Here is a 23,878-nt window from a genome sequence, read left to right as displayed (position 1 = left end):
CGGCCGCGGCCCCGGGAGCCGCCCCCCGCCGCCCCTCGGGCCGTCCCCTCGGCGCTGCCGCCGGCCCCGGGGCGCGGCGGGTGGAGGGTCCGGGTGCCCGCTGCACCGCGGTCCCCGCCCGGGATGGGCCCGCACCCCCGATGCTCTCCCCGGCCCCGCGCTGCTTCCCCCGGCCGGGAGATGCCCTTTTCACCGGGGCCCCCAGCTCCGGCGCTGCCCAGGGAACGGGAGCTGTTCCCTGAGGAATTCGGCAGAAACGGGCACAGCCGGCATTCCGGCCCGCCCCGCGTGCGTTCAAAGAGCCCCGTATCCCCGATGTCCGCGGCCAAGTGACATCAGCAGGGGCAGGGAACCAGTCTCTGCAGCAGCTGCATGACCCCAGGCTGGCCTCACAGCCCTCTGCAGAGAGGGCAGCGATTTCTGCTCTCCATCCCTCCTTGAGCACAGACAGCACATCTATAAATTACAGGCAGTGATTTTAATTAGCAGGCTTCTCTGCTGCTAGTATTTTGCTGGCCACACTGCAGAAAGAGTCACCTAAATGGCAAACTGACTGTCACAAAATGCAGTAAAAATAGACACAAGGAAGACAAAGAAGGCCTGGAGAAAAGGAAATGAAAATGTTTTGGCAGCGAAACAACATTATTAATGGACTGAGGGGGCAGATTGTTTTTGCTGAAATCACAGTCATATTATGTACATAAATATTGGGGCTGTGCGTGGTGTTGGGACAAGTAAAGAGCAAAGACAGGGTGTGTGGCATGGGGGGTTGCCATGCAGGTACCCAGTGGTTTCAGGTGCATCTTGGCCTTCTGACACCCCTGCCAGCTGAGCCCCCAGGGACACACCAGCCTCAGTCAGCACTTTGGTGAGCTGGATGCCTTCACGTGATCACAAGCCACGCAGGTCCCACGTCTCAGGGTGCACCCCTGGGACAGCAGCCAAGTGCAAGCAGGGCTAAAGGTGTGTCTGAAGCACATTCAGCTGGCCAAATGGGAATTAAGGTCTCACCTCATCCTCACATACCAGAGAAGACCTGAAAGCTGAAGGGATGAGGTGGGCCAAGGTAGTCCTGGAATCCCTGCAAAGGTAGTCCTGGAATCCCTGCAGCTTCTGTCCTCAACTGATCTGATTCCTGCATTTTGTGGGTCAGGAGCTGGCTCAGTCAGTTCTTTGTTCTGCAGCTTTGCTGTGGGGTTTGCTGGAGCATCCCTGGGCCTCCCAGCCTTATTTTAAGCAAAATGATGAGTGACTGTCTCATACTTGTTTCCTCCAACTCTCCCTGGGGAAAGGAGCCTGTGCAGCACTGACAGGTTTTATAAGGCCTGTAGTGATTTTTTGCCTTCTTATATGTGCGCATGTCACTCCATTTTTATGCAGAAGAATGGAAAGTAAAGTTCATTGTCTTTTGACTGCAGGTAAAGGGCTGCAGGGTATTCATCAGTGTCACCTGGAGCAAGGTTTTCCCCTTTCTGACAGCAGTTCACCATGTTTCTCAATAGGAATTTGATTTTTGCTCTCGACCATCAGATTGTTGAAACCCTGCTCCAGTGGAGGCAGGACGCTCTCTGCAGGGAGTACTCAGAGCTCTGCAAACCCAACAGCCACATTCTCCTTCAGCAAGCTGCCCCTCCTGTTCAGAGCTGCTGGGCACCATCATGGCTGAGCCTCACATCCCCTTCAGTGCAGAGCAGCCCTCGGCAGGAAACACTTGCAGAATATATTCAACAACCCTTCATCATGGTGTGAATTTTCTGAGTAGGCTGCAGAGACATGCTGTGACTGTCACTGTGTGTGGAGAGGCGACAGATGGCTCTCACACATTTGCTCCTGGAAGAGCTTCCACAGTGGCTTGGATCCTCCCTTGTGGATCCACCCTCTCGGGGTCTTAATTGCTATTATGAATTAAATTCAATGCGTTATATTGATGCCATTTTCTGTACAAAGAAACTGGAAGACATTCTGCACTGGGAAAATATACTGTGTGAAGCCAATTTTCACTAAAGGACCCACAGCCTGGAACTTGGAGCCTGTGACATCTTGTTCTGGTCTGCAGAGCCCCAAAGTTTGGCCCTGTACAGCCAATCAGAGGCTCTGGACTGAACTTCAAACGTGGTTTGCAAATGAATTACTGAGTGAGCAATGTCCTGGAGTCTGTCCCATGGCCATGGTCCCTGCAAGAAGCACAGACACACCTGGTGAGAGGTGCACTGGTGTCACCCTGGGATCAGGGACAGAGCTCCTGCTCATCACACCATGCAGTGAAAGTTTCCTGCATTTTTATAATGATTGTTCACTTTTTATCCATCTTCTCTTTGGCATTTGTCTCAGTGTGCAACATCTTATTTCCCAGCCTGGGACACAAATAAGGGATGCATTTTAGTGTCTCACCAGATCTTTTTGGACTTGTCAAATATGGGAAAGAGCTAGGAACCACCCAGGCCAAGCTGCAGAGTATTGCTAACTATGAACACTTGGAGTTACATAATTCAACCCAGAGACGTGTTATTTGATGCTTTCCCCTAGAAGATAAAGAGGTAGAAAGGCAGTAGAATGTCACAGACAGGTAGAAGAATTATAAAAGAAAGGCCTTATGAAATCAGGCCTAGCTCTGCTACAATTGCCAAAGCTGGCCTGTCATTTCTTCTGGCCTGTCATTTCTTCTAAGTGCAGCTAACAAGCAATTTGCAAGTTGCCATGTGAAGCTATTTTGCAAATGAGAAGTTCCTTTAACACAACAATCTATTCTGAGGGTGGAAAAAAATGCACCTGTGTAAACAATGAAATTTGTCCCATGAGAACCCACAAAGATAAAATGTAAGCATATCTAGAGACAGAAAATTTTATAGATATTTACACTAGCCCTTACCATCCAATGAACTGAGTTTCACTGCACTGCTGACCAATTAGGTTTAACACAGTGCCTTCTGATATTCCCTACAAATATGAGCTTGGTGAATAAAGAATTGGCTTTCTGCATGAAGAAAATGGAGTCTCGGGTGCTTTATTCCAACATACGGTGATCTGAAGATGTGATCGACGCGACACGAACAGCCTGTCACAAAAGAAGAAGGTGAAATGAGCCAAGCCGACCACACAGGAGCGGGCGGCGAAACAGGATTTAGAGACGGAATATACAAAGTCAGAAAAGGAAAATTGCAGCCGAGTACGGCCGAGGCGGCAGCGAACAGCAGCCTGCAGCGAGACCAGACACAGCACTGGCCGCAGGATCAGCACGGAAGGAAATTCAAGCAGCGAATATGCAAAGTAGCAAAAGGCTACGGCTGCAGTCAGCCGCGGGATCGGCGCGGAGCAAGCAAAGGCAAGAGCCAGTGAAGCGGAACCGAACGGGGAGTGCACGGGGCCGCAGACGGCGTGGAAAGCACAGAAATGTACACAACACCTGGGAGAAAGCGAGCGCCCGGTGAGAACAGAACTGCGAGCTGTAAACGCGGTCCTGAACCGCGGAGGATGCGCAGCCAAAGGAGAGCTGCGGAAGGTGAGGCGGTCTCGGAGCTGCCGAGGAGAGAAGCGCCCAGCGACTCCTGGGGACAGCGGTCTCAAGAGCAGTGGTGAGTGGACGGTCAGCTGCTAAGGTGTGGGGAAGAAATCGCAGGATAGAACCGTGACGTGGAAACGGCACGCGGAAACGTACGCGTCACGGAAAGAAAGCCCAACTGTGAGTTAGAAGAGGCAAAATACGTTGGGAAAAGGAGAGAGAAAGTACGATAACTATGTGCTGATACCTTTGTTACTGTGTTGTGTGGTCCAGAGACGGGTCAACGATTCGAAAAACGTATTTAGTGGAGCCCGAGACTACACTCCGGTTCCGGGACAGCGCCTGTCTGTCTGTCTGTGTCTGTGTGTCCCTGCTGCGATGCTCGGGAGCGCGCAGCCCCGTGTCGCTCACTTTCCCTTCTATCCCGGGGCCGGACGCGGCGGTAGGGGCGGCGAGACTCAAACCGCGTGGAGAAACAAAGTAAGAACCAGGACCTTGGAACCAGAAGGTAGCTGCCTGCTCTTGCAAGATTACCCCCGGCGCGATTAAGTTCCCCCCGGCAGCGCGGAGAGGCGGCGCGGGGCGGGCCGGCTGCCGCTCCGCTCCGTGGGGAACCGCGGCGACCGCGGGTGCCGGCGGCTCTGAGCGGGTCTCGTCCTCCAGCAGAACTCGGAAACTGCAGGACCGGCGGGCCCGGAGAGTGTTTTTGTAGCAAAGCTTCTTTCCGGACGCAGCGGCCCCCCGGGGCTGGTCCCCGCGGAACTCGCAGCCTCCAGAACAGGAGAGCCGCGGGCGCTTTGTGCCTTTCTAGCGTTTTCTACTTTAGTCTTTTGGTATTTTTCCCCTTACGCTGTGCAGTTTTTAGGGTTTGTTTCTTATTGCTTTTCCCCTCTTTTTCAACCCACAAGTGTTTTAGCGGGCAGAGCAGAGGTGCAGCGGCGCAGGACGGTGCCCGGAGCTTTCCCTTCCCCAGTTGGCGGCAGCGGCTCAGCCCCCTCTACCCTTTTTGGGGCGGCGCCTGCCCATCACTTGGCACTGGCTGATCTATATTTAATTGCTGTTCATCTAAGAGACCTGTTGTAGATATGGCTTGGCCGCTGCAGCTCTGTTCCGTTTTTTTTTTCTTTGGTTTTTTTTTTTTTTTTTTTTTTTTTTTTTTTTTCTTTTCTTTTCTTAGCAAAACAAGATTTATTAAAGGCGTAGGGGAAAACATAAGAACATGAGAGCTCCTGGTTTAGGTATATAAAAAGCAGAACAACTCACAGTACATTTAATGGTGCCTGTGATACATTTGAACAGGATGTTGAGTCCACCCTACCTCTTCCTAGAACTTAAAACAAGGAAAAGAAACGACAGAAATACCCTTTTACCACCTCACACAACTGCAACTAGAGGTGTCTACAGACACAGCGTCTCCAAAGTGTCTGGTTTGTAGTTTTTTAGCATGGGCTGCACAAGAATATCTTTATCCAGACAAGTCAGGATTAAGTCACTAAAGTCTTGCTGGATATTCTCCTTGTTTGCTTCCCCATGCTGCTGCTTGATTTGTGAAATTTCATTTTTCATCTCTGACAGGGATATTCCACTGCAAAGTGATCAAGAAAGTAGGTACTTTTTTACAGTTGTGAGACAGGCTTTACAAGTAAGAAGCTCTTGTAGTAGTTGTGTCAATTTTTGTCAAGTATTTTTGTTGTATATTGACACCTGCTGACCATTTCTTCTGTCTAGTCAGTTTTACTGTATCACAACTTTATGCATTAGTTGGTCAAATATGTATATTTGTTACTTTATGTATTAGTTGGCCAAATAAATGTAGGATTTCAGTCAGATCTCCTTCAAGAACTTACAGAGTAGGTGTATGTATTTGATCTATGCATATGTTATATATGTGTGTATATACGTGTCTGTGTTTGTATACATACACATTTACAAAACTCCAGTAACCACTAGGCTGCTCATGTCTGCTGAAAAAAGCTTCTACAGATTTTTTCAGAGCACAAAAAGTTTTCTGCCATTTCAGACATTTGCAAAACTAAGTGTCTAGAGAGTTGTAAACAACCGTGGGAAAAGCAGTGTGTACTGGAGTGATGTCTCCTGTGATTACTGCCCAGGGAAAGAGGCCATGGGGTCATCAGGCCTCTGCCTTTTCATTCTGTAGGCCTCCATCTCCTCTTCTGTTGGCTCCCTGGCTTCATACTGGCTGTTGTATGGTCTCTTCCTCTCATCTAACTGCATGATTTCTTTGATGTGGAGAAGTCGAGCCTCTTCAGCATTTAGGACCTTTTTTAGTTTTTCTTGCTTCTTTTTCTCTTCACCCTCACTGTTGGAATTTGAGCTCTTCTTGTGCTGCTTCTTTTTCTTCTCTTTGTGTTTCTCTTGGTGGATCTCCATCAGTGGTTTGGGTTTTGTCATGTGTTCTTCCTCCTCAGGCTGCTCTTCCATTAAACTTGCCTCTGTATCAGCAATTTCTTTCCCTGCTTCTCCTGTACAGTAGGAGTGACAAAGGAGTGACAGCACTTGTAACCCCACTTGCCTTCTTTCCATTACGAGCCCCAAATGCATGTATGGTTGTTGATCTTCACATCTTCTTCATACTTAGAACAAGCAGTAGCTTTCTGCTCTCCTTTGGTGACTGTTCCATGCCTAGAATACTCCACATAATTTTCTGCTTGAGATAACAGCAGTTCAGCTGGGGGAGGGAATCTAAATGTTCTTGTCCTCCATACTTCTCTAGGGTGCTTTCTTTCTGCTGTGCTTTGAAATCTTCCTTTTTCACTTTGAAAGATTTATAAAGGAGCTCTAATTTTGTAGGGTCTGCTTGAAGATGAACTTCAGAGCCTTTGTCATAAGCCTCCCAGGCAAAGAGCTGAGTCTGTGCCATTGAAAGGGCATCGCCTGTGTAGTGAACAAAGTTGTCACCTGCATAACCAACTTCATCTGGATTCTTGCCTGTGTTGGCATAAGGGTTCTCCCTCACTGCTCGTGTTTTGGGATCATAATAAGCAGAGTTTGGATCTAGATTCCTCAAGTATTTAGCAATATCTTCCCAAATACGTAAATTTCAGACTGTGACGCGTCTTTTAGAATCAAAGTTCTGCCCAGGCATATCAATGTCATCTGCGTATTTGTCTTCATCTTCACTGCTATGATCTCTTTCTGTCTATGAATTTGATTCCTCTTCTCCCCACTGGTGTTTAGGGGAGTTCACTTGCTCCAGCTTCCCTGATGCCAACTCCTCCTGAAGCTTCTGTGCTTTCAGTGCACATTTGGCCAAATCAACCTTGGAATATTCCTCAACAATTTTCATGTGCTCCTCTGGGTCATAACCATTCCACCAGTCTCACTTCCCATCGTAATCAAACATCAGCTGAGGCTGCACGTGTTCATTTGGGGAATATTCATGCCTGTGTATTTAGCTCCAGCTTTCCTGGGTCTCTCCATGCAGTTTTTCTTTATGTGCGTCAGTGTCCCACAGTTCTCACAGGCTCCTTTGCAGTACCTCGTGGCCACAGTGTGCTCCTGAACTCCTCGTTTGTACCAGTCTCCAGAGGAGTTATACTGTTTCTGCTTCTCTGGCTGAGGTCTCTGATGCTTTAGTGTGGGTCTCTTAGAAGGATCTAAGTACCATGGTACAGAGGAGATGTACTGAGGAATATGAGGGTTGATATCTTGTCCTTCCTCATCTACTTCAGCAGGTGCATTCCCCAGTTTTCTCTGCTCTTCTAATTCTTTCTTTTTCCTCCAATCTTCCCTCGTCATCTTCTTTGGTTCCTCCAGGCTCACATCATTTGTCACTCCTGCACCTGAGGCCATTTGGGTTTTTTCCTGCCAGGCCACAGCACTGCCCCACAACACCCCACTCCCCTGTGTGGCTGCACTCTCCTCTTCTCCCAAGATTATTTGCAGCAATTAATTTCAAGATCTTAACTATGTCCCATAACCTTGAATTTTATCTGTAGCAGTTCTTTAAAGTTTAGAAATAATTAACTCACAAAAAAAAAAAAAAAAAAAATTACAGCTGAAGCAGACAAAGTCAGACTACAACCTGACACTCTGAGAGTCAGGTGTTGGTAGCAGTCTGAATAAATGATGGCTGCAGCCCTCCTGCAGTGGCAGGTGGAGTTCTGTTGAAGCAGTGATGCTGTAGAAGGGTGGAGTTTTCCTCTGAAGGTCCAGTGGCGGTATAGAAAGGTCTAGTGTTCCTCTGTGAATGCAGTGGGAAAAGACTGCTGTTGTGTTCCAAATGTCAGATTGTATCCAGGTAGGAATGCTTGGCTCCTCCCCCTAGGCAGAGCATCTCCCCGTGGGATGATGGAATTTTATCAGCCCTGCAGGGACACTCAATGGCCATGAACAGAAGATATCTCCTGGAGGGAGGATTGGTTGTGGAAGAGATAAAGAACACTGCCCCACCTGGTTTTAACAGCTGGTGACAGAAGATATACTCCTGGTTGCATCTTGCATTGCAATGCAAGACAGTTAAATACCACTTTTTTTACATTGTAAGATGTATAGTTGTTTTCTTTTAAGAGATGACTCTGACTAAAACAGCTGTGATGAAACACGGGTAAACACCTGTTTGTGGATAAAGACAATACAGCGTGTTCACTCTTGATTTTATCAAAGATTCTATTGCTTGTTACAATCTCTGCTGTTTTATCCTCCATAGATAACACAGGAGAGTCACTTATGATTCTGCATTATGGCTGTTATTGATTGTAAGCTGTTTTAGCATTTTCCTCTGTTTCATTTTGCTGTCATACTTACATGACTGTTTAGAAAGGTGTTATCTCAACTTCCTAAGACAGTTACTGCTTATGTATTGATTACATGATGTAAATTTACTGATTTTATAATAGGTATTATTCATAAGATGCTATAACTGTATTTATAGCTGTGTTCTTATATGCTTTAACATCTCTGTGTAATTATCTAAAAGACATGTGCCATTTCAGGATGCTTCTTTTTTGTTCTCTAGCTGTTTATGTATCTCTTAGACTAGCTGAGTTCTCTGGCTAATCCCTGCACTGGGTCTGTGGTTTAACCCAATGCTGTCTCACAATTTTAAGTATTTTTCAGAGTTCCAAGAAAAGATACCTGAGCTTCATTGAAAGCCTCCTCTGAACTGCTAGTCTGGTGGTTTTCCCCAGTTATTATTACAGAAGCACTCCAGGAGTTTGCTGTGTTTGAAGCATCTCTGTCCTGAAGGAAACTTCGGAGGAATCCAACTACTGGATGGTTTGATTAGTCTTTAATCCCAAGGCCTTTACTCATAACTGCTATTTTTAGGAACCTTGTTTTAAAATGTGTTTAGGGAATTACCTCCCATTTGGAGCTTCAGCAGTGGCCAGGCCTTGGCTCTACCTGGATGGAGAATTTGCCAATAAACCCAGATGTTTTCTGCATCAAAACTAGATTCAGGTCACTTTGACTTGGCAATTTGACCCTTTATATGTGACAGCTGAACCTATTTTTAGAGTAAGCTTGGGAATTGTTATCTGGAAATAATTATCCAAACCCTCACTAAATTGAGGTTTGTCAGCTGTTCACAGACTCTGGGATGATGGTACAGTATTTCAGAGATTCCTAATTACCTGATTTCACATGTATTATTAATTATGTGTATTATCTAAAATATTCTTAATTGTTGTACCTGACTTATTCCTGATTGCTGGCAGTTTCTTGTTCACTGCATGTAACGTTTTGCCTTGATGTTTCTTCATGCTCATAACCAAAGACATGCATCTCATTTTAAAAAACACAAAAAGAAGGTGAATTTAGTGCCTTAAGAACATCCAAATAATGTAATATATACATTAGAAATTTATTCAAATAATTTTGAATAATGCAATATTTGTATTAGAAATTTGGAAAAAATATCATCAAGTCTAAATCCCAATTGAGTGTGCCTAATGGATTCATTGACTGGAAGAGAGGGTGTGCTTGTGTTTTTTTGGCAGCAAGTTCAAAGCAGTCACCTGTTTTGAAAAAACAGCTGTGTCTGCAAACTGCAGAGGCAATTTGCCAACAAAAGCCCGATCTCATCATCATGGTGCAGTGTTCCTACTAACCTTCTTCAGCTATTCCCTGTTCCAGGATCCAGGAGGACAATCAGTGATGTCAATGATCAACGTTTCCAGCTAATGGACCTTCTCCTGAGTCTCAGCTATTTGGACTTGAAAACAACGGTCATTTATTTCCTTTTCCCTAAGAGATATTGGGCATTATTCTTTTGTTTGCTCATGCTGCAAAACCCTGTGTCAATGACATGATAGAATTTGGTAAGTTTTGGTGATTGTAATCGGTCTTGTATGTATCTTATCCCATACCTAATAGATAACCAGTGATAGCCTTAATGAGATAATACCCTCACAAGAGCGAGCTGCTTTAACATCAGAACATATGAGCCTTTTTTAAATTAACAAAAAGGGTGAGATGTCATAGACAGGTAGAAGAATTATGAAAGAAAGGCCTTATGAAATCAGGCCTAGCTCTGCTACAATTGCCAAAGCTGGCCTGTCATTTCTTCTAAGTGCAGCTAACAAGCAATTTGCAAGTTGCCATGTGAAGCTATTTTGCAAATGAGAAGTTTGTTTGACACAGCAATCTATTCTGAGGGTGGAAAAAAAAATGCACCTGTGTAAACAATGAAATTTGTCCCATGAGAACCCACAAAGATAAAATGTAAACGTATCTAGAGACAGAAAATTTGATAGACATATACAATATGAATGAACGGAGTTTCACTGCATTGCTGACCAATTAGGTTTAACACAGTGCCTTCTGATCTTTCCTATAAATACGAGCTTGGTGAATAAAGAATTGGCTTTCTGCATGAAGAAAATGGAGTCTCGGCTGATTTATTTTAACAATAGAGATGCAGCAAAAAAATACAAGTCAGCAGCAATTAGGAAGGTTAAAAAAAGAAAGAGAAAAAAAAAATCCCAACCAAATCCCCTTTCATGTGTCCAGCCTGTTTACATTCTGGGCTAGAATAGTGCTGATCTGACTCACCGCTGGCATTAATGAAGTTTGCACCTCTGGGTGAGCAATTTAATTTATCTCAGCAAGCCAAAGCTCATTATAACAGTCCATAAATGCTATCAGATGAAAGCAGCATCCTTCAGCAATCTCAGGGATTAAAGCAAGGAGGCATTCAAGTGCCAAGGCTTCTGCTGGAAAGACTGCAGTGGGAGCATGTGTGCTGGAGGCTGAGGAAGCACAATGCCTCAGTTACTGCTGCAGATTTCTCTGTATGGAGACAGCGATCTGAGCCTCTGAAGCACTCCTCTGGAGGTGTGCAGCTCCCTTGTCTCCCCCCCTCTCTCTCCAGACATCTCTCCTCAGGGTTCACCAGGCCCAGTAGCAGCTGGACAGAAATGGGGGGTCTGGGGGACTCTGTAGGGTGGCCACAGCTGGTTTCTCTCCTCCAGGGAATAGGAGGCTCCTTGGAGGGGCACTGCAGCATGAAGGCACAAAAACAGACTCAGGATGGGAGGAGGAAAATGGCTGATTCCATTCTGCTGGATGTGGAAACCTCCTTGCCACACACATCCTGTCCTGGGCTGGATCCAGCTGCTTGAGCTGCAGCTCCCAGAGCTGTGCTGGCCTTGCCCTTGTCCTCGCCTGGCTCTGGGTGGAGCAGTGCAGCACCCACACATCGTTCCCATCACTCCCTTTCTGCCAGGGTTGCAGCTCCAGCACACAGCACCAGCTCTGAGGGTGGCAGAGCAAGCTCAGCTGAGTGCTCCTGGCAGAGGTGCTCAGTGGAAATGGCTTCTTCAGCAGTAGGAGTGATCTCCACTGTCTTCATTTGAAATCATACTAATTTGCAATTCTTCATGTGGACAGTGGTGGAGGTGGGGTGGACAAGGGATGAACAGAAATAAACCCTCAAACCTTTTGTTTTTTTACCATTTAATTAAAAAAATTAATTGCATATCCTAAACACAAATTGGAGAAAAAGCAGTTTTTAAACTCTTCCTTTCTGCAGGCCCAGCACAGTGAGGCAGCATCCTCTAGGCTGTGTGTGCCTGTGGAGCTGCAGGTTGGTGGGAAGGTCCCTGCTGCATCCTGAGGGATGGGGTTGCTCCAGCCAGGCTGGGCTCAGGTGAGGCCCTTCCCTCTGCAGACCCACTGCTGTGCCCTGATGCGTTTCAGTCCCAGCCTCGCTTGTCTCTGCAGAGCTGCTCCTGTTCCTGGGGTGAGCCAGGGAAGCACCGAGCAGCTGCTGCTGCTGAAGCACAGCAATGCCAGAACCTGCCAGCAGCCAGGGCCCTCGGACAGCAGCAGAGGTGTTGGTGGAGCAGAGAAAACCAGCTCTTGATCCAAGGCACAGCCACACTGCCAGTCCTGCCTCTGCACCCCCAAAAGCCTCAGCACACAGAGGCAAGTGTGTGCATTTTCAGCTGACCAGATAATGGGGATCTCATGCATGCATGTGGATGTGCTAAGCCTGTGATTTTGGGACTATAATTGTCAGTAAATTATTGATGCTGTGGCAATAGGTTGATGCTAAGGAGACTGATTCTCATTTCACACGATTTCTCCAAGGACTGCGGTGGAGAAAGTGCCTCCTTCCAGAGGAGGACACGGCGGGATGCGGTTCTGTGCACACCTGGAATCTGGCCTCATGCCATTCACTCGTGCTGCACATCCACAGCCTCTGCTCTGGGGCTGTGCAGGGGAAGAGGCTGGAGAATTCCCACAGCCCATGCACTGCGGGAATGATGCTCTGTGCTGGGTGGATTTCTTCAGTCTGCTGCCAGTGTGAGGAGTGAGCGCCGTCCACTGAGCTTCAGTTAGCACTTGACAACTGCCTCAATTTGTCTGTGATCAAAACAGCAGTGCAGGGAACTGCAGCTGTGAGTGGCAGCTATGTCTGAGGGCTTGTGTCAGATCTCTTCCACCTGCTGCTCCAGCTGTCAAACCGAAATGTCATTTACTGTGATACAGGCACAGGAAGTGTCACCAGGAGGCACAGCACTCCTGCTATGTGTGATGCAGGTGGGACACCTTGTCTGTGCATCCTAACACGCTGCACATATGGGTGAGGAACAGGCAGAACAGAGGCAGGAGGAATCTTTCCCTTGAGTTCCCAACAAATCCAGGTAGATGGATCGAGATCAGCACTTGCTGTAGAGCCAGGATACCAAACTGCAGAGCCCTAAAAGGGTATGTGTGGGTCTCAGCACCCCGTGGGGGCTGACGGCATCCCCACAGCTGCTTCCCAAGCTGAGTCCTTGCCCTGGCCTGCAGCTAGGGGAACAGGGAGCAGGGGGGCTCAAGGAACATGGGCAGCACCCACAGAGCAGGAGAGGGGAATGGTGGCACCAGGTCAGGGCCAGAGCTGGAATGGGGAACCCCAGGTCCAAGCATCCCATCTGTGGTGTGGACCATGTCCATCAGCAGCCCCTGGCCACCAGTGGGGTCTCAGGGAGCCCTGCCCTGCAGGGTAAGGCTTTTGTGGGCCGGAGCCTCTGGGGTTCTGTCCTGAGAGAGCCCTGGGAGCTGGCACAGGCAGCTGCTTGCTGACAAGAAGACTGCTGCCAGTTTTGGGGTTTTTTTATCTTCTGCCTGGTCATTGTTCAAATGTCCTTGAGAGCAGAGGAGAGGGAGTGCTAGAGCCCTTCATAGAAATAAAAGGACAAGGAACAAAGGGCTAGGCAGGGGAGCTGGCAGTGCTCCTACTGTGGCACATCCTCCTCAACCCCTTTCAGGGGATTGGGGGGACTGCAGGAGGCTGGAAAAAGCAGGAGAGCAGCTTACAGGGAGGTGCAGGGCTGCTGGAAAGCTGAGTGTCTGGCAGAGAGAGAATGACAACAGCTACCTCGGTGGCCTGTGCCCACCTCTGGCTGTAAATCACAAGTCAGCACCATTCAGAATGGTCTGTGTGCTTCTGGGCAGCAAAAGCTCACATTTGGAGAGCTTGCTGGAAAACAGGCTAGAGCAGTGAGCAGCAATTCCACTGGGAAAAAGAGTTTTGTCTGGCTAATGCTCCCTTGCAGTTGTGCAGCAGTGCCCTGTCCCCAGTGGGCAGTGCCCTGACGTGCCAGGGATCCCAGGTCAGAGTGTGCCAGCTGCAAATGCCAGCCCATGCCTGCACACCAGCACCTCCCTGCCTGCTCCCCAAAACGGCCTCACTCACACCAGTTCCAGAGCAGCAGCAAGCCAGGACTGACCTTAAACCTGCTGCTTCAATACAGTGAGAAATCCCCCCAGCAGGACACAAAGTGACGTGGGTAGGATTTACAGGGACAATGTTACTGAGCTGATAAGGAAAATCTGACTCAGAAACACGAAAAAGACCAAGGCAGAAAGAGCATCCTGCCCTACCACAGGCACCTGCCACTGTGCAGAAATGTCCCTGTCCTGTCCAATATGCTCCAGAGCTTCACACAGCTGGAGCAGTCTCACTGAGGAAGAATCTGACTTCCCAAATCCACTGCCTTCACTGACCACTCAGTCTCTGTGGATCATCCCCTGAACTCTGGGGTCAATAGTGGCTCCCTTTGGGCCAGCATCCACCTTTGGTTTCATCCACCACAAGAGCCCTGACAGCTGTGAATATAAATCACTGAAAGGAGGAAGGCTAGGAAAGCTCCTAGGAAGAGCAGTAGAAGATAGAGGATTGTTTTGACTGCTTCTTTCTAATCTGGGGTGTAGGACATGCCCATACATCAGGAAGGCACATCTGTATTTCTCAGAGATGACCAACAGCAAACAAAGGGTGAAACTGTACTGTGATCTTGCCGTGCAACTGGACATGAGTTTCCTCCTTGTTCCCACTGAAGTCACCCCAACACCCATAAATCTGCCACACATCATGTGCAGCCTGCCCCAGGCTCTGTCCTCCTGCCTCCTTTCCTGTCTTTGTGCTCCTCTTCCTGAGCAGTCCCAGACACTGTCAGGGTCAGGGCAGCCCAGCCCGGAGCTGTGGCCCTGCAGGAGACAGCCCCAGCCATGCAGAGCTCCTGAGCCTCCTGCAGCCAGCAAAGCCCTGGAGATGCCCGGGTTTGCTGATCCGTGGGCCAGCCAGAGCTGTCACAGGGCTGGCAGTGCCCTGCCCTGTGCAGGCACTGTGCTGGGTTTTGCTTGGCTTGGGAATTTCCCAGCACACTGATTATCCTCTAGGTGGTTTGTGTTTTCTTTTTGGGCATGGGTATTTCTCTGTTTCAGGGGCTCTCTGATTTGCTCACTTGAGCAGTCACCTGCAGTGGCTGTGGGTTGTTAGGGATGGGCTCACCAAGACCAGACAAGTGAGGTGTGAATTCTGTTATGCTCTGCACACACAAAATGGCACCGAATCGGCATTCCCGATGGATACGGGAGTGTTCGCACATTCCCAGTGTGATATCTGGTGAGCTCACGGAGGAGGCTGATGTCTGCTGGCAGAAAGAGAGGCTGGATCCAGCGATCTGTCTGCACCCGCTGCCTAATTTATTTGTGCTTAGTTGCAGGACTAGAACTCTGTTCCTCCCTCCGACCTCTGTGTAGCCCGTGCCTCCTCCCTGTGGCCCGCAGCCATCGCAGATCCACGGCCACTAAACTCGCAAGTGTCAGGATTTCCACACTACAAATTGTAGAAGGAACTCAGGGAAATGATGCTCCAGCAAAACTGCCATTTCAACCATGTCCCCAGGAAGGACGCAAGCAGCGTATTTGTTCGAAAGGAATCGTTTAGCCAAAAAAAAAAAAAAAAAAAAAAAAAAAAAAAAAAAAAAAAAAAGGTAAAAGGAATATAAAAGATAAAAAAGGCAGCGTGGAGGAGAAGATGCTCCGAGGCGGCGGGGGCTGGGTACGGCTGGGGGAGCGGGCCCGGGGGCCGGCCGGGCTCGCCGCCACGCCCGCCGCCGCCGCTCCGCGCTGCCCGCCCGAGCCGCTCCGCCCCCGGCCGCGCCCCGGCTCTTCCCCGCCCGCCGCCGCCGCCGCCGCGCCCGCAGCCGCGCTCGCCGCTCCGCACCGCCATGTCCGCCGAGCCGGCCCCGGCCCCCGCCGCCCCCGAGCCGGTCCCCGGCCCCGAGCCGCCGGCGGGCGGCGGGGAGGCGGCGGAGCACCGGGCGCTGGTGCTGACGGGGTTCGGCGGCTACGACAAGGTGAAGGTGCAGGCGCGGCGCGGCGCTGACCCGCGGCCCGGAGAGGTCTCGGTGAGCGTCCGCGCCTGCGGCCTCAATTTCGCCGACCTGATGGCACGGCAGGGCCTGTACGACCGGCTGCCGCCGCCGCCCGTCTGCCCCGGCATGGAGTGCGCCGGCACCGTCCGCGCCCTCGGCGACGGCGTCCGCGACCGACAGGTGAGGGCGGCCCGGCCCGGTGGCCCCGAACCGCCCCGCAGGTGCGGCCCCGGCCGACCCCGCCCCTGGCCGGGCCCGCTGCCCGCGGCCCGGCCGCTCCCCCGGCGCGCCGTGGCCGTCCCGGGGTCGGGACTCCCGGTCGGCCCCGGCAGCGCTGAGCCCCCGCCGGGGACCCGACCGATCCCACCCGCGGAGGATTCGGCGGCGGACAAAGGCCGTGGACAAAGGGGCAGGGCGGGCAGGCATCCCCGGCCGGCCCTGCTGCTCCGGGAGAACGGGAGCGCTGCCACCCGACGGGCCGGAGCCGCGGGGAGGTGTTGGGGACGGCCGTGTGCCTTAGATTCAGGAGATTTTAAGTTTGGACGTGCATTTTCCATGCTTGATGCTACTAACCGTTTCTCAAAGTCTCCTGCCTCTTGGCAGGATGATCCTTACAGGGAGCAGCAATAATATTTTTCGGTGTTTAGACTTCTGCTCCCAGCTTGGGCAAGGAGGGCAGGACACGGTCCTCATCCCTCTTGTGTTGTTGGGGATGTAGCATGGATCCAATGGTTGGTTTGGGCAACCACAGTTTGGGTTTGGGTACCTCTACAAAGCCAGAGCCTGGGGTGCCTGTGGACTCTGAGGTGCCTGGTGTGAGCCCAGGTCTGTGGTGAGAGGTGCTGTGCTGCAGCCTCCCGATGAGGAGGGAGCAGGCTGTGGTCTCCTGCCTGAGTCCAGGGGTGCTGCAGTCCCTGCAGACCTCTGCACAGAGAACAGTGTGTATGCACTAGCTCTGACATACCAAGGGCAAGGGTCTGATGGCTTCTGTTAGCCTTGGGGGCTTGTTTCAGACCACCTTGTCCTCTGATTTTAGGTTGGTGATAAGGTAATGGTCCTGGCCAGGTCAGGGCTCTGGCAAGAAGTGGTGAATGTGCCAGCCAGTCACACCTTCCCAATGCCTGAGGGAATGAGCTTCGAGGAAGCCGCTGCTCTTCTTGTTAACTACATCACTGCCTACATGATTCTGTTTGACTTTGGAAACCTGAGACCCAACCAGAGTGTCCTCATCCACATGGCTGCAGGTAAATAGTTCTTGCCAGACCATGCTGAGACTCTTGGTTTCACCGTGCAGCTTCTGAATAAGAGTGACATGGGTGAGGAAATGATCAGAATGGGGCTGGACTGACAAAATGTCACCTGGCAGAGATGCAGGCTTCATGCTGGTCCCATTTCCCAGCAGCTGGGATCAGTCTCTCCCAATGTGTCCCGGGCATCAACCTCACCAGGCAGAGCCTCTATTCCCTGGCTGCTGTGCTGTGTGATTGGTACAGGCGGGGATGATTTACCTGTTCAGAGGTTTTTCTGAATGCTGGGGCCGTTTGCTTCTGAATCTTTCTTACTGCTGATTTTCAGGTGGTGTGGGAACTGCTGCCATCCAGCTGTGCAAGACTGTGGAAAATGTCACCATTTTTGGCACAGCATCTGCCTCCAAGCACGAGTCACTCAAGGAGAGTGGGGTTGCTCACCCCATTGACTACCGAACGATGGATTACGCAGAGGAGGTCCGGAAAATCTCTCCCAAAGGTATGATGTGGTGGAGGACTTCTGCAGCTGTCTTGCATTTCTTTCAATTACACAGAAACTTCTGTTTACTTCCAATTCCCTCTCTAGGTGTTGACATTGTCCTGGACCCTCTGGGAGGATCTGATACGTCCAAAGCTTTTAACCTCTTGAAGCCGATGGGCAAACTCATCACTTACGGTGAGTGTGAGCAAGGTGCCCAAACCCAGGGACTGTGTGATGGTGGAATGGGATCCACACAGGAATGCTCCGTGTCTGGGTGCAGGAACCATCACTGTTCCTCACTGCGCCCTGTGCTGTAGCTCTGTTATTTCATTAAGGTCTTCAGGATGCTTTGGCTTGGTGAGACACTGAGGGGGAGTGAGATTTGTGTCTTGTCCCCAGAGCTGTGTTCACAGGCTGCAAGGCTCTTCCCTCCCATGGTGAAATCTCTCTTGGAGTAAAAGCTGGTGCATGCAGGGGAAGCTGGAATGTCCTCAGGGAGGAATACTGGCATAGCTGCTTTGTCTAGGCTGAGTTAATGCACAGCCTTGCTTTTCTTTTAGAGGATGTGTGGGAGATGAGGTTTGAGGCTACTGAATACTTATCTCTCCATTCCCCAGCTCTGGAACACTGTGATTTTGTCCCACAGACAAAGCCCTCACACAACTCCCAGTGGGATTCCAGACACTTGCACCAGTGTGCTGCTTTGGTTGTCCCAGCCACTGCAGCGTGTGATTCCCCTGGAGAAGCAGGGCTGTAGGAGAAGGGGGAAGCTGTCCTGCCAGCCTGGCTGGATGTCACTTGTAACCCTTTCTTACCTCTGCCAGCCCTCCAGTCTAGCTGCACTGCTGCTGCCTAAGGAGGGCCAAAGAGAGTAGTTGTTCTGCATTTTTGCCATGTGAGTGCTGATAATCCAGATTCTGTGTATCTTGAGGCTGAGGCAGGTGCCTGTTTCCATTGAAGGTCGACTGGGCAGGTTCTGCTGTGGTCACTTCTCAGCTCTGTCCCTCACTATGCTCAGTGGCTGTTCCCCTGTGCCTGGCCTGAGCTGTTCCATGGGATGCCCGTTGCCTCTTGTGTTGTGTTCCTGCTTACCTGTGGCTTGCCTTCTTTTCAGGTGTAGCAAACCTGCTCACTGGGCAGAAGAAGAACCTCATGGCTATGGCTAAAACCTGGTGGAACCAGTTCAGCATCACTGCCTTGCAGCTCCTACACCAGAACAAGGCTGTGTGTGGCTACCATCTTGGATATATGGATGAAGAAGTTGAGCTTCTCAGAAGCGTTGTAGCCAAGCTGGTTAACCTGTATGGTCAAGGCAAAATCAAGCCTAAAATAGACTCTGTGTGGCCCTTTGATCAGGTGAGTCTGAGCTAACATACAGGCAGTGGTACAGAGTGAGCACCTTGTGCATGGGGCCTGAACTGTTGAAAATGTCTAATAACCATCTGTTCTCAGACAGTCAGTGCCTTATTCCTTTTAAAATATTAAGCTGAGTAAAGTGGCTGGGCTATTGTGCTCCAATGCACAGGGCTGGGCAATGCCAGACAGTGTCCCTGTGGAGCAGGGCAGGTGCTCAGCTGTGCTCCATGGGCAGCAGCAGCCAGGAGGGGGCTGGGTTATACATCAGACTGCAGCTTGCCCTGAGTAGTCTGTACCCTGTAATTAAGCAGACAGATGGGGAGGTTGTTGCTGCCCTTCCAAGAGTGCAAAAGAGCCCAGGCAGTGAAGCAGAATGAGGATATTAGAAGGGAGCAGCAGGTTTTCCAGCAGCTCTGCTCTGCTCGGGGTTATTGCATTGATGTGTCCAGGCAGAGTCAGGCTCTTCCCTTGAGAATCCTGTGCTGGGCAGGACCTGCTGCAGGGGAGTAAAGAACTTAGTGATGATAGTCAGTGTTCATACCTGAGAACTAGTCTGATGCAAAGGCTTAAGGAAAGCTTTGATTCCAGACCTGGCCCAGGTGCTTAAAAATGATTGTAATAATGATACAATTCTGTGAATATATTGTTTTGTGTAGCTGGTGGAGGCTTTGTCCTGCTGGCAGGTGGCTGGATTCCTCCATTTGGAGAGGAAGCTGTGGTGGCACACACTGCACTTCCACATTTGTGTGAGCAGAGCCTCCTTGTGTGTGTTAAGGTTGGGCTGTGTGAATTCTTGAGGGTAGTTTCCTGTAGGCCTTCTGGGGTAGTGACCCAGGTCTGTCCAAAACACACCTGTGCAGAGGCACCTGAATGCTTGGGACTTGCTTGAACTGGCAGGAAAGCTGCCTCCCAGTTATCAGACTGGTCTGTGGGTGCTGAGGGGCCCAGGAAGGGCATGGATGCCCTCTGCAGTGGGTGGAGGTCTTACCAGATTCCTTTTGCTTCCAGGTGGCAGAGGCTATGAAGCAGATGCAAGAAAAGAAGAATGTTGGAAAAGTCATCCTGGTTCCTGAAGCACCCAAGGAAGAATCTAAAAAAGCAGAGAACTAAGGAGAAGAGATGTGCATACATTATGCAATTCATAATCTGCATAGATTATGAATTCATGGTTTAACTCCCTGATCTCTTTGGGACCTGGAAATGGACAGATCAGCATCTTCCATCTTTCACCAGTACAAGAACATCATGGTTATCATTCAGACGAGGTTTGCATGCTCTTGTTGTGACTGACCCTTTGCCAGATATGCCTCCTGCTCTCTCTTTTGAAGCCCGTTTATTTCATCCTGTTTTCTAACCACTTGTTTCTCCACTGAATTTCCAGACTAACCTTCTTTTTCTCTGGCAGTGAGGCTGAAGCTTCCCAAGCAGTTGGTGACTAACAACTGCACAGCCTGTCACTGTAAAGTCACGGCACAATGTACTGTAACAACTGCCAAGTGTCTCTGCAGAAACTGAGCCCTGCTGAAGCATTTGCACTGTCAGCTTTGGGAAGCCTGTTCAGCAGAGGATTGGCCAAATGTAGGCTGTTTCCTCCACAGCCAAAGGAAAACCACAGCTGGCCTAGTTTAATTCAAGCAGAGGTTTCTCTTCTGTTCACACTAACCTGGCTCTATGCCTTCTACTTTTTGTAGGCCACTAACACAGCCAGATAGTAACAGCTCATGTTGTTTTTGCCTTGACCATCCTGGCAATTTGGAGTCTGTGGCAGATCTTACTTCATTTGCAGTCACTTCTCTGTGCAGTCTGTAAATACCCAGACAGGCTGGGCTGGGATATGTCTGACTACAGAAGAAAAGTTTCAATTAGATAACCTGATGCTGTCCATTTTCTATTTCCAAATTGTATAGAGAGATCTGAGCAGTGTCTGATTCTTAGAGACCGTAAGGACTCAACTGTGTCTCAAACGACTGGAACAATTGATGTTGGCTCTGTGCTTTATTATGTTGGGCTCCAAGTTGGTATTGTTAGGGCTTCACCCTTGTCTTTGTATTTCCAAGGGCTGCAGTATTGAATTGGACTTCGCTGAGATGGAAACAAAATAATCCCCTGTTAATGCTTTGTGCAGTGCCCTGTGCACTGAGGAGGTGTTGCAGTTTGGGAAATAACTTTCAAGAGCCACTCCTGTGGGCTGGCTGCCCAGTAGCCTGGGCTGGCTCTGGCTGTGGCACACGGGTTAGTAAAGCTGTTGCCAGGGTAGCAGGTAGATGGTAAACAGCCCAGCTGTGTGTCAAGCCTCTTGAGCTGCACATTCTGAGCAGTTTCCCATTGTGTCCTAGCTCATTTGCTGCAGCAGGGCTTGACTCTTCTTCCCCTGAATCTGTGTCTGGGGGCTCCAGCGCTGAGGGTTCAGGAGCTGCCTGGGATGCTCCTCCCTATACCAGAACTGTTTCCTCTTCTACTTTTCTTTCCTTGTGTGCATTTGGAAACAGAGCTGTGTGTAGAGACCCAAGCCCAGCTCTGTGAGCACCTTGAGCCCTGGGTGATGCTGTCCTTCCCACTGGACCCTGCCTGCAGCACTGGTGCTGTCAGTGCTTACTTGGCATGGATTGTAGGTGTGGTGGGCTTTTGGGCTTCATTTTGGATTTGAAATGGTAAACCCAAGGGCACAAAGAAGAGCTGCCCATCATGGAAGAACTTGTGCTTCACAAGCAAAACCTTGAGACTAGAATCCTGCTTAACTAGCCCACAGGGAGGGCCCAGGGCCCAAGGAGGGCAGGTACCCGCTGGGCACAGGGCTGGGCACGCAGCCCCATCACCACCCAAGAGAGCCCATGCCACACAGGGCTGGAGTTCCTCTCTGGCTTCTCCCTTAGCCTGCTCCAGTGGGACTCCTGTTTGCCAGTGCAGCTTGTGGTTCAGGTGCTTAGGCTCAGTCCAGAGTTCTTTAGAAATGCACTGGCACAGCTTCCTGGGGTCTTGCCCTGGCTAACTTTAAACATTGCAACAATCCTGTTCCCTACAACCTCAGAGGAGTGCTGGAGTCCTCTCACAGATCCTTGTCAGCTCATCTCTTGAACTTCATAAACACAGGCTGATGGAACTCTCAAGCACAACTTTTTACCTTTCTGAATCCAAAATCTTGCTGCTTCTTTCAACCTGCCCTGTTGTGCTAATTTAGATTGAATCCAACAGTGTCTAATGCTGCTTTACCAGGTGTGAAAACAGAAGGACTGTCTAAATTGCTGAAACGGAAGGTCTGGACCTGTTCCTCTGAGAAACTGGACTTCACCTTGAGGCCAGGGCAGCTTGATCAAAAGGCACACAACTCTGCACATCTTCTGGCTCTGCATGATTGTAAAAGGGAAAGCTGTTACGGTGTGTTTCATAATAACATCCTCTCTCTCCCTGCTTTATTCTGAGCCAGTCTCGTGCTCAGTGCCTTACGTGGATGGCCTTGGGTCAGGCAGTGTGGCAGGGCTCTCACAGCTCCCCATCAGACCCCTCTGCCCTGCTGCCTCCTGTGTGCCACAGGAAACAGCATCTCGGTGCCTTCTGCTACATGACTAGGAAGTCACTGGGGCCTTTTACATTCTGGACTTTCAAAGTATTGCCAAAACACTGTTTTGACTCTTATTAGCTCTGTTTTGTGAACTCTGGTGATGTTGTTGGACTTTCCACTAATTAGCTATTCTCTCCCCAGGTGTTCCAGCCTTTCTGGGGCTGACCTGGTGGTTCTGTACCCCCCAGTCCATAAGACCTGTTGTAAAGCCCTTGTCTTTCCCAGGGCAGCTGTTTGGCTCCAGAGTGAGGCTTGATCAGCTGCTCCAGCCTTGGCTCTTTAGAAACAATCCTGGCTCTTTTTTGTCTTCTCACATGTCTTCTACGTAGAAATTCCTGAAGTCCTTATCAAGGCAGGAACGCCAAGCAGTTACTGCCTGTTCGAGGTCAGCACTGACTATTTTGTGTCTCTTGGTAGCAACAGTGTTTTCTACAGGAAGATGAAGATTAAATGTAACCTTGCAATCCTCCGCCCCTACTCAAAGTTCTGCTCTAGGTGGGTGTGGGTGGTTGTGTTTTGGTTTTTTACTTTTCTTTTTTATGGGCCAGTAAGTATAGAACCTATGTAAAACAACTTCAAGTGTCTTAATCCAGTTAACCAGCCAGTTTGTATACTAAGGACCAAAGCAAAAAAACCAAAACAAAACCCTAGGATAAAAATCATTCCTTTCAATGTTGCTTGTTTAGGGCAAAGTTGTGCTACTGAGGAACTGGGAGACTCCTGTACTTAATCATGTGTGCCATTCCAGAAGTGCAATTTAATGTTTATTTTACTGATTGTCTTGACTTAAAGGTTGTGCCATGAGGAGTCCAAGTGGAAGTGTAAGGAGTTGATGAGTGGAGGAGGCACCCAGGGCCCTGCCTGCTGCAGGGGGCTTGGTGCCAGTGCCTCTCCTGTCATTGCTGTAGTGGCCTCCCAGCCTGGTGCTGCTGGTCTTGCACAAAATGCAACTCCTTTGCTATCACCAGGCAGCAGTTGCCACATTTTTTGACTCTCTGAAGCTCTCTTGTGTTGCAAGCTGACTGCTGGAGGGGAAGGGAACAGAGGTGGCCTCTGCTTGCACAGAGGAGTGTGGCCCCTGCCAAGTGTTCTGGGAAGGAGTTCAGCTCTATGTTTTGTTTCAGACACCTGTATTAAACTAGAATTGATTGGCCAGGGAGAAGTAAGAAGCACTGTATGTGTGAGGCTTCAGCTGGTGCAGGATCCTGGCCTGCTGACAGCTGCTATCATAGGTGTTAAACCACTCGGGTTGCCTGAAGTCTCTGGTGTGCTGAGCCCTTGTGATGGCAAAGTGTTATTGGCAAGTAGTACATGAGCATGATGTGAAATGTGTTAGACTCTGAGTCAGCCTCTTACAGCATATGGTCTGGTCTGTACTGTCTGAATTGTGTTGATTTGCAGATTTGTGATATGAGTGATGCTCATCCTACAGACACATAGCAAATCTTTTGTTTAAAAAATGTATTTCGCTTTGTGCGTGTAACCAAGTTGGACAGAAGACAACTGTGCCACTGCTGTTTACATGACTACAATGTGTACTGCTCCTCTGTCAAATGTTACCATATGCCTTATGTGTTTCAAATGTTAATTAAAAGCATAACAAAACCTTCCACAGTATGCTGC

The 23,878-nt window shown here is 49.7% G+C and overlaps 1 protein-coding gene, 1 long non-coding RNA gene and 1 pseudogene across 2 annotated transcripts; 1 reads left to right on the top strand and 2 right to left on the bottom strand.

Moving 5' to 3' along the window:
• Positions 1-1,095: 1,095 nt before the first annotated feature.
• LOC128819917 (uncharacterized) lies at positions 1,096-4,200 on the bottom strand. The gene is made up of 3 exons (XR_008440784.1): positions 3,747-4,200; positions 2,870-3,055; positions 1,096-2,174 (listed from the first exon to the last, which is right to left on the bottom strand). It is a non-coding gene; the product is annotated as an uncharacterized LOC128819917 (long non-coding RNA).
• A 1,399-nt stretch (positions 4,201-5,599) lies between these two features.
• Positions 5,600-7,312, bottom strand: LOC128819658 (pre-mRNA-splicing factor SLU7-like; annotated as a pseudogene).
• An 8,153-nt stretch (positions 7,313-15,465) lies between these two features.
• Positions 15,466-23,865, top strand: VAT1 (vesicle amine transport 1). Its single transcript, XM_054000326.1, has 6 exons — positions 15,466-15,792; positions 16,649-16,856; positions 17,188-17,358; positions 17,446-17,535; positions 18,455-18,696; positions 19,705-23,865. The coding sequence occupies exons 1-6, from the start codon at positions 15,466-15,468 to the stop codon at positions 19,804-19,806; spliced, it is 1,140 nt and encodes a 379-aa protein (XP_053856301.1). The 3' UTR covers positions 19,807-23,865.
• The last annotated feature ends 13 nt before the right edge of the window (positions 23,866-23,878 follow it).

Source organism: Vidua macroura, chromosome 27, assembly GCF_024509145.1.
Source record: "Vidua macroura isolate BioBank_ID:100142 chromosome 27, ASM2450914v1, whole genome shotgun sequence".
NCBI lineage: Eukaryota > Metazoa > Chordata > Aves > Passeriformes > Viduidae > Vidua > Vidua macroura.
Note: the sequence above shows the minus strand (reverse complement) of the source record. Positions and strands in the feature narration are given on the sequence as shown.

Bases quoted from the DNA above. Each gene is read 5' to 3' on its own strand.
- VAT1 (XM_054000326.1), top strand. From the start codon at position 15,466: ATGTCCGCCGAGCCGGCCCCGGCCCCCGCCGCCCCCGAGCCGGTCCCC. The intron at 17,359-17,445 runs GTATGATGTGGT...TTCCCTCTCTAG, and splicing joins CCGGAAAATCTCTCCCAAAG to GTGTTGACATTGTCCTGGAC. The intron at 17,536-18,454 runs GTGAGTGTGAGC...CCTTCTTTTCAG, and splicing joins GGGCAAACTCATCACTTACG to GTGTAGCAAACCTGCTCACT.